Source organism: Stegostoma tigrinum, unplaced genomic scaffold (assembly GCF_030684315.1).
Source record: "Stegostoma tigrinum isolate sSteTig4 unplaced genomic scaffold, sSteTig4.hap1 scaffold_417, whole genome shotgun sequence".
Classification (NCBI taxonomy): Eukaryota; Metazoa; Chordata; class Chondrichthyes; order Orectolobiformes; family Stegostomatidae; genus Stegostoma; species Stegostoma tigrinum.
This window is the reverse complement of record NW_026728345.1, coordinates 42,906-52,905: the sequence shown is the minus strand read 5'-3', so window position 1 is coordinate 52,905 and position 10,000 is coordinate 42,906. Positions and strand designations below refer to the sequence as shown.

General features: G+C 53.2%; 1 protein-coding gene across 1 annotated transcript in view; it reads left to right on the top strand.

Moving 5' to 3' along the window:
* The window catches only part of LOC125449521 (catenin delta-1-like), a 21,527-nt gene extending 15,432 nt beyond the window's left edge, over positions 1-6,095 (top strand). The window contains exons 8-12 of the mRNA XM_059644015.1: positions 107-266; positions 1,811-1,828; positions 3,327-3,392; positions 3,945-4,119; positions 5,951-6,095. Coding sequence (XP_059499998.1) covers positions 107-266; positions 1,811-1,828; positions 3,327-3,392; positions 3,945-4,119; positions 5,951-6,095 — 564 coding nt within the window. The remainder of the gene's footprint in view (positions 1-106; positions 267-1,810; positions 1,829-3,326; positions 3,393-3,944; positions 4,120-5,950) is intronic.
* Positions 6,096-10,000: the final 3,905 nt, after the last annotated feature.

Below are 10,000 nucleotides of genomic sequence, written 5' to 3'. Positions count from 1 at the left end.
GTGAGGGAGATGGAGGGCTGGCGCCGCGGGAGTTTCAGCCAGGTCGACGTGAGGCTGTCACTGTCCTCACTGGCCAATCCTGTCGATGCTGTTTTGTGTGTTTCAGCTCGTGGAGAACTGCGTGTGCCTGCTGCGCAACCTCTCATTCCAGGTGCACAAGGAAATCCCGGATGCAGCCCGCTTCCAGGAGGCAGTGGGCGGTCCCTCGGCGTCTGCGGGATCTTCCCAACCCAAGGCCAGCTGCTTTGGGGGCAAAAAGGGTAAAGGTAATGGTCAATGGGGTGACACCCCCTGAAGCTAGGAGGGCGTTGGTGTGCGATGGGTAGGGGGCATGATGATGGTGGCTGGGGTAGGGGTGATAGCTCCTCAGGTCACCTGGAGGTGCAGTGTGATTCTCCTTTTCACATCTTGCACTGCACAGAGTTTGCCTCTCACTGACCTGCCGCCTCTCGCTTTCAGAACTGTGGGTGGCGACCCACAGCTCACTCCAAAGTGAGTTCCAGAGATCCTCATTCCAATGAGGGAAGACTGTTCTCCCTCTGTCCATCCAAAACCCTGAAGGGGGCTTTGACTGGGGAGTTATGGAACTAGAGAGATGACCTTTGATGCAAAATGTATTAGGTTAGAGAGGTGGTCTTTGATGGGAGGGATATGGGATTAGAGAGAGGGTCTTTGTGAGGGATAAGGGGTCAGTGAGATGGTTTTGGAGGGGGGATATGTGGCTGGCGAGATGGTCTTTTGCAGTGGGGGGAGCTGTATCGGCTTGGCAAGATGGGACTGGGAGGCGTTTCCATTTGGGACCAGTGAGATGGTCTTCATTGGGTGAATTTGGAAGCTGCTTTTGAGCTGCAGGAAATTCCTACGGGCAGGTCTAACCGTAGAGAAGGCCTCAGGCTACTGCCTCCTGTCTGCCGAATGGCCTCCTCCGCCAGGGCTGGGCTGGTGAGCTGCTGCGCTCAGAGCGGTCTGGTGTGAGCTGCCAAGCGTCCGGGTGGTGGGTATGTCCGGGGGGCAGGGGTGGGAGAGAAGGGAGCTTTGGGTTTGTTGGGGGTTGGTGCCTCTAACTGTGCTGTGACACATCAAAGCTGTGGAGACCCTGGGTTTGGGATGTGGGAAATACCACAGTGTGTTAACCATGTCACTCTATCGGGTCACGCGCGTGCGTGTCGGTATATCTGTATCGTTGAGCTGTTTTTCTGTTCTGTTTGACTCTGGGTGGTCAATCCTGCACAGCGCAGATCAACAGGGGTTGGCAGGAGATGTTTCTGTTGAATGATTTCAGTCGGGGATTATTAAGACCCGCTTCCCCTTTGGCGGTCGCTGTTCGATCCTGTCCCTGCGGTGGTTTCCAGATGTCGGCCGCCTCTTTGAGGAGACCCGGGGCCGCTGACCACCCCTTTCTGTAGCTGGGTGCGGCCCGGCGACAAGAGGCTGGGATCGTCCCCTTCTGAGTGCGGAAAGGGACTGCAACGGCCTTGTTTCAATTGCAAATGGATCGAATGAATTTTCCGTAGCGGGAGGGAGATCTGAGGGCAGAGATCTTGGGGAATGTGGGACCAGGCTCCCAGGTTGGAATGTAAATCCCGGCTCGGGTTTCCCAGCATGGAGCTGTTACTCAGTTACCGATCTGTGTCTGGTCAGGTTTGGTCACCCACTTGTCGCTCAGTGAAAGTGGCAGCAGCTTTGCTAATTTTTTTTAATCTCCGTTTCTCCCTGTCGCTCGCTCTCTTCCTCCCGCTGTATCCGTTGCCGACTCTGTTGCTCTCTCTCTCTCTGTGCCTCCTGTCGCCTGCTCTTGCTGTTTTATCAGAGGACTGGTTCATGAGAGGTGAGTGTAGAAAGGGCCCGCCATGGTCTGCCCGTGTTCTCTGCTGTTTACGAGGCTTTGCCTGTAATCTGGCTTTGCTGGTTGTGTGTTATCGATGCTTCCAATGTCCACTGCCAAACTGTCAGGCTGCCCGGGCGATGCTTCATTATGGTGTTGCGCTGTGGTGAGAATATTCCAGAGATGTTAGTTAGGCAGAATCCCTGGCCCAAAGCCGCGCTGAGATATTGCTGACGGGCCTAGACCCTTCTTCGGAAAATTCGGTCTAGGCCCGAAATGTCAGCTTTCCTGCCCCTCTGAGGCTGCTTGTCCTGCTGTGTTCATCCAGCTCCACACCTTGTTATCTCACATTCTCCAGCATCTGCAGCTCCTGTTACCCCTCTGCTCCTCTGATGCTGCTTGTCCTGCTGTGTTCATCCAGCTCCACACCGTGTTATCTCACATTCTCCAGCATCTGCAGCTCCTGTTACCCCTCTGCCCCTCTGATGCTGCTTGGCCTGATGTGTTCATCCAGCCCCACACCAATGTTATCTCACATTCTCCAGCATCTGCAGCTCCTGTTACCCCTCTGCTCCTCTGATGCTGCTTGTCCTGCTGTGTTCATCCAGCCCCACACCTTGTTATCTCACATTCTCCAGCATCTGCAGCTCCTGTTACCCCTCTGCTCCTCTGATGCTGCTTGTCCTGCTGTGTTCATCCAGCCCCACACCATGTTATCTCACATTCTCCAGCATCTGCAGTTCCTGTTACCCCTCTGCTCCTCTGATGCTGCTTGTCCTGCTGTGTTCATCCAGCCCCACACCTTGTTATCTCACATTCTCCAGCATCTGCAGCTCCTGTTACCCCTCTGCTCCTCTGATGCTGCTTGTCCTGCTGTGTTCATCCAGCCCCACACCATGTTATCTCACATTCTCCAGCATCTGCAGTTCCTGTTACCCCTCTGCTCCTCTGATGCTGCTTGTCCTGCTGTGTTCATCCAGCCCCACACCTTGTTATCTCACATTCTCCAGCATCTGCAGCTCCTGTTACCCCTCTGCTCCTCTGATGCTGCTTGTCCTGCTGTGTTCATCCAGCTCCACACCGTGTTATCGCAGATTCTCCAGCATCTGCAGTCCACTGTCTCTGAGGTGTGACCACAGTCGCAGCCACAAAGATGGGAGTTTTTAGCGAGTTGCGGGGAGGGGCGGGCGTGTTGAGGTGGGGGGCGGGAGCTGTGGCGCGGTTGTGGTAAGGAATCGGCAGCCAAGTCATCTGTCAGACAGAACCCAGGCCACATTCGGCTCATGCTGTCTGCCGTCACCGTTGCCCCGGTTTTGGGAGCGTGGCGAGCGTTTCAGGTGGTGGTGGGGGGGGGGGGGGGGGGGGGGGGGGGCGCGCGGTGGTGTTGGTACGTGATTGAAAGAGGGGGTGGGGGGAGAGCCAAGGCGCTTCGAGGCGGCCGTGCTCATGTCTCACCTCTCTTCCCTCTCCCCCTCCAACCAAACCATTCCCCTCACTTCAGGGAGGAAAGGTGCTGAAGATGCTGTTGCTGACACGGACATTCCGAAGAGGAACACTCCGGCCAAAGGTAAGGGGTTTCTTTAGCTGAAGTGGGTTGGGAATGTTGGCTGTGCAGGGGAGGGTGGGGTGGGGGTGGGGGGGGTGAAGGTGTGACGTCAGCGGGAGGTGCAGCGGGGGACGAGCGAGTTCATTAGAAAGCGTCCGACCACCTGAGACGGGAATCCCGGGAGTGACACATGTGGTGCATATGGACCCGACTGGAGTAATCCCTTTCACCAGCCGCTTGTTGGGATTGGGGTGGGGGGTGGGTGCGAGGTTGTAATGGTAATGCCGGGGATTCGGCATCAGCCTTGGAGCACGGTGTACGGTTTTGGGTCACCGTGGGACTGGAAGGCTGGCATGGTCCAGGAGAGGGGACGGAGCGAGGTGGGATTTCGCGATCGGAGAGACCAAGCTCGTTTTGGGAGGGTGGAGGGAGGTCTCGCGGAGGTAGGTTTCATTGCCAGGGGACTTCATAGGATAGCGAGGCCTGGCTTCAGTCCCGTGCGAGCGGCGGAGCAGGGAAATGGGAGATGAGGAGTGTCAGCGGTCACTATATTGAAACCCCGCTCTCTGACAGGCTACGAGCTGCTGTATCAGCCCGAGGTGGTCCGCCTGTACCTCTCGCTGATGAAGGAGTCGAAGAACCCTGCAGTCCTTGAGGCAGTGGCTGGGGCCCTGCAGAATCTGTGTGCCGGCCGCTGGACAGTGAGTATTTCTGAATTCGGCTCTCCCTTTGCCAGCGCTGGTGAAAGGTACTCTAGGTGAACTTTCAACCTTACCACCCCCCCAAACCCAGGGACGACGTCTAACATTCACCCACAGGCCTAGCGTTTATTGCCCCATCTACTAGTTACCCCCTTGAGAAGGTGGGGGTGAGCTGCCTTTTCGAACCGCTGCAGCCCACGTGCTGTAAGGTGACCCACAATGCCCTTAGGGAGGGAATTCCAGGATTTTTGACCCAGCGATAGTGAAGGGACGGCGGATACATTTCTGAGTAAGGTTGCTGAGTGGCTTGCAAGGGAGTTTGAAGGTGGTGGTCCCATATGTCTAAACTCCTTGTCCTTCTGGATGGAAGTGGGTCGTGGGGTTTGGAAGGTGCTGCCTGAGGGTCTTTGGTGAATCTCTGCAGAGCATCTTGTAGATGGTACACACTGCTGCGACTGAGCGTCGGTGGGGGGGAGGGAGTGGGATGTTTGCGGATGTGGTGCGGGGACTGCTTTGTCCTGGATGGTGTTGAGCGGCAGGTGGGGAGTATCCCATCACACTCCTGACTTGTGCCTTGCAGATGGTGGGACAGGTGTTTTTTTTGGGGGTGGGGGTGGGGGAGACAGGACGGGAGTTACTCGCTGCAGGATTCCCAGCCTCTGACCTGCTCTTGTAGCCGCTGTATTTGTGCGGTGGGACCAGTTGAGTTTCTGGTCAATGGTAACCCCCAGGATGTTGATAGTGGGGGGATTCAGTGACAGTAACACCATTGAATGTCAAGGGGCAGTGGTTAGATTGTCTCTTATTGGTGATGGGCACAGCCTGGCATTTGTGTGGCGCGAATGTCACTTGCCCCTTGTCACCCCGAGCCTGGATATTGTCCCGATCTTGTTGTATTTGGACACGGGCCGCTTCAGTATTCGAGGGAGTCATGGGGCAGAACCTTGTGCAGTTATTGGTGAACATCCCCACTCCTGATCCTGTGATGGAGGGAAGGTCATTGATGAGACAGCTGAAGATGGTAGGGTCTAGGACCCTACCCTGAGGATCTGACTGTGTGGTGATGTCCTGGAGATGAGACAGTTGACCCCCAACAGCCGTGAGCACCTTCCCATTTGTCAGGTGTGACTGCAAACACCAGAAAGTTTGACGCCGATACCCATTGATACCAGTTTTGCTAGGGTTCCTTGATGCCACACTCGGTTGAATGTTGCCTTGATGTCAGGGGGGTGTCTTACCTCCCCTGTAGAGTTCAGCTGTTTTGTCCATGTCTGAACTAAGGCTGTAAGAGATCAGGAGCTGAGTGTTCCCTGGGGCAACGCAGACTGGGTGTCACTGAGCAGATGCTGTGTGATAGCCCTGTTACTGACACCTTCCATCACTTTACTGATGGTCGAGAGGAGACTGATGGAGCTGGAATTGGCCAGGTTGGGTGTATCCTGCTTTTGGGGTACAGGACATACTCTGGGCAATTTGCCGCCCCGTCGGGTAGATCCCAGTGCTGTAACTGTAGTGGAACAGCTTGGTTAGGGGGAGCAGCAAGTTCTGGAGCTCAAGCCTTCAGTCCTACTGCGGGAATGTTGTCAGGGCCCATAGCCAGTGTCCAGTGTCTCTGACCGTTTCTTGATATCACGTGGAGTGAATTGAATTGGGTGAAGCCTGGTTAATGTAACACTGGGGACCACTGGAGGAGGCTGCGGTGGCATTTCTGGCTGAAGATTCTCAATGTGAAGTTGGGACTTCCATCTCCACAAGGACTGTGCGATGGTCACTGTTACCAGTACTGCCCTGGACAGATGCATCTGCAGCTGGCACGTTGGTCAGGATGGGGTGTAGTGAGCTTTCCCCTCTTGTGGGTTCCCTCACCACCTGCCACAGACCCAGTCTGGCAGCGCAGTCCTTTAGGACCCCACCAGCTCGATCTGTAGTCCTGCTGCCGAGGTACTCTTGGTGGTGGGCATTGAAATCCGCCACCCAGGGTACATTCTGTGTCCGAGCCACCTTCAGTGCTTCCTCTCAGTGATGTCCAACATGGAGGAGAGACCAATCCACCAGCTGAGGGAGGATGGTACATGGTAATCAGCAGGAGGCTTCCTTGCCCATGTTTAACCTGAAGCCACGGGACTTCATGGGGGCAGGAGTCAATGTTGAGGGCTCCCAGAGCAACTCCCTCCTGACTGTGTGCGCCCCCCACCCCCGCTGCTGGGTCTGTCCTGGCGGTGGGACAGGACGTCCCCAGGGATGGTGATGGTGATGTCTGGGGCACTCTGTAAGGTATGACTGTGCCAGGATGTTGCGTGACGCGTCTGTGAGAGACACCTCCCAATGGCGGCTCCAGCACCCGGGCGTTAGTGAGGAGGATCCCGCAGGGTCCACAGGGCTGTTCCTGCCTTTGTCATTTCCGGTGCCCAGCGCGATGCCAGGCAATCCGTCCGGTGGTGATTGATACAGCCGAATAGCTCCCTTTTCAGAGGGCATTCGAGAGTCACCCACGTTGCTGTGGGACTGGAGTCACGTGTGTAGGCCCAGACCTAGTGAGGATGGCAGTTTCCTTTCCTGAAGGACTTTGGTGAACCAGGTCGATGTTTTTCTCTGACTATGGTTTCATGGTTATCAGGAGATACTTAATTCTAGATGTTGTGGCTTTTTAAATTCAGTTCCACCATCTGCCGCGGTGGGGTTTGAACCTGGGCACGCAGAGCACTGTCTGGGTCTCAGTATTAATAGTCTCGCAACACCAGTAGACCGTTGCCTTCTCGTTGGTGTCGAGCTCCCTGAGCGTTGTTGGGTCTGCACCCGTCCAGGGGCACGTGGGCAGTATTCCACCACACTCCCGACTTGGACCTTGTCAATGGTGGGACAGGCTTTGTGAGGATTCAGGAGTGAGTTACTCACTGTCCTTTTGTAAATGAATATTGAGCCAGTCTGTTTGTTTCACAAACAACACTAATTTGATTATGAAATGCAGTGTGACTCTGCACGTTACAGCAGCTTACCCGGTGATGTTACATCTATTCAGTCATTATTTTTTATGCTTAAGTGTACAGACAGGGTTCAGTTGTGGGACTGAAAGTACTGCATCTGTTGTATATATTCTGCTATACTGACAGATGTATAGATCTCCACGTTAATGACGCTGCAGTTTTTCCCAGTTTCTCAGTTTTTGAATCATCTTGCACACATCTAAACCTATCAATGCATTGCCTCAGCTGAATGAGAAATATAATGTGGAACTCAGATGTCATGTGCACAAGTGGATCCAGTTTTTTTCATTCCCACAGTAAAGCCGTAGTCTTGCAGTTTTTTTTTTAAACAATTTATCCAGTTTGTTTGCTGCCCAGTGGTTGAAATTATCCTGAAATGTGGAGGAACTTCCTCACACATCAGTGAAATTGTCAAGCGATGTTGGAGTATAAGAGTGGGGACTGTAACTGTACAAGGTGCTGGCGAGACAACATGTGGCACACAGGGAGCAGATTTGGTCCCTTAGGGAAAGATATTGTTTCATTGGAGGCAGCTCAGAGAAGGTTCACCAGGATGATCCCTGGTATGGGATGGACTGTCTTAGGAGCAAAGGCGAAACAGGTTGGGACTCTATTCACTGGGGGTTTAGAAGATTTGAGGGTTGGTTTGCACTGAAACATATTGGATTCTTAAGGAGCTTGGACAGAGTAAATGCTGAGAGGATGTTACCCCTCATGGGAGAGCCAAGACCTGAGGGCACCATCTCAGAATGAAAGGGCACCAATTTAAAACTGAGATGAGCAAGAATTTCTTTGTCAAGGGTTGAGAGTCTTTGGAACTCGTTGCCAGAAAGAGCAGTGCGGGTAGAGCCCTTGAGCATATTTAAGGCTGAGAGAGATTCTTGATCAGGCGGGGATCAAGGGGTACGGGGAAAGGGCTGGAAAGCGGACATGAGGGATGATGGAGCAGGCTCAAGGGGCTGAATGGCCTATTCCTGTCGCTGCGCCTTATGATCAGATGTGAGGGGCTGGGTAGGTGAACGTGGGGGTCAGTGATGAGAAAAGTTGGGAGCTGCTTCCTAGAATCAAGTAAAGTTTTTGGCAAAGGTGTGAGGGTCCAGATACAGTAGAGCTTTCTGAAGAGGGGTGCTTCCGGGACAGTGAATAGTGAGGGAGGCAAATGGTGATTGAATGGAAATGTAGAGTTGTATGTTCTATATGTTCTAGGAGCAGGAGTAGACTACTGTGCCCTTCTGAGCGAGGTCTGCTGTGCAACATGATCATGGCTGATCATCCAACTCGGTCACCTGTTCCCACTTTCTCCCCCACACCCTTTAATCCCTATCGCCCTAAGACCTATACCTAACTTCTTGAAAACATTTAATATTTTAACCGCTTTCGGTGGCAAATAATTCCACAGGCTCCCCACTCTCTGGGTGAAGACACATCTCATCCTAAATGGCCCACCATGTGTCCTTAGACTGTGACCACATGGTTCTGAAAGAGCACAGGCTGATGTATAGGGTGTTGGCGTTGTGGTAATGTCTTTGGATTACCGATCCCGAGAACCGTGGAGACGTGAATTCTCATCCTGTCGTGGCAGCTGGTGAAATCGGAGTTCAATAAAAATCTGGATTGCAAGGCTCACAGTGTAGCTATCGATCATTGTAAAATGCCGCCAAGTTCACTCGTGCCCTTCAGAAAAGCAGACATGCTGTCCATGCCTGGTCTGGTGTACACGTGACTCCAGACCCACAAGCAATGTGGGTAACTGCTCTTAACTACCCTCTGGGTAAAATTAACGATGGGGCAACAACTGAATTCCACGAATGAAGAAAACAGCTCTCTGGGTTTTGCACAGTAATTGCCTGCAGTCCTTGAGGGGTGTTTTGATGGGGTAAATGCAGAGGGGCTCTTGTTCACTGGAAGGGGTGTGGGACGACTGTACCCCCGGGATTTGGAGGCGGCTATTTTGGGGCTGAGGTGAGGAGAAACATCTTTGCTTTGAGGGCTGTGAATCTTGGGAATTCTGTTTTGCCCTGCACACACAGCTGTGCATGCTCGGTCATCGAGCCAAGAATCATACAGCACAGCAACAGACCCTTCGGCCCAACTCATCCATGCTGACCCTATATCCTAAATGAATCCAGTCCCACTTGCCAGCATTTGGTCCCTGTCCCTCTAAACCCTTCCTATCCATGTCCCCATCCAGATGCCTTTTAAATGCTGTAACTGTACCAGCCCCCAGCACTTCCTCTGGCAGCTCCTTCCATACACGCACCGCCCTCTGCGTGGAAAAGTCACCCCTTGATTAAAAACTTGTCTATTCACCCTATCCATGCCCCTCATGATTTTATGAATCTCTGTAAGGTCACCCCCTCAGCCTCTGACACTCCAGAGGAAGATGTCCCAGCATATCCAGCCTCTCCTTGTAGCTCAAACCTTCTGGCCCCAGTAATGTCTTCCTAAATCTTTCTTGCACCCTGTCCAGTTTAATACATCCTTCCTATGGCACGGTGACTAGAATTACGTGCAGTTCTCCAAATCTGGCTCCACTGGTGTCTTGTACAACCTCAACATGATGCCCCAACTCCTATGCTCAATGCTCTTATCAATAAAGGCAAGCGTGACAAACGCTGCTTTCACTATCCTGTGACTCCACTTTCAATGAACTATGTACCTGGCCCCTAGGGGTGTCTATACCTCTCCCTTGGGCCCTGCCATTATGTGCTGCCCTGGTTTGTTTCGCTAAAATATAACACCTCGCATTTATCTAGATTAAACTTCATCTGCCACTTCCTGGCCCATTGGCCCATCTGGTCAAGATCCTGCTGTTCTCTTTGCTAACCGCCTTCGCTGTACACTATAGCACAAAGTTTTGCACACTTACTAATCACACCTCGATTGGCACCACATCCACAGACATCCCACCCCCCCCACCGACGCTCAGTCGCAGCAGTGTGTA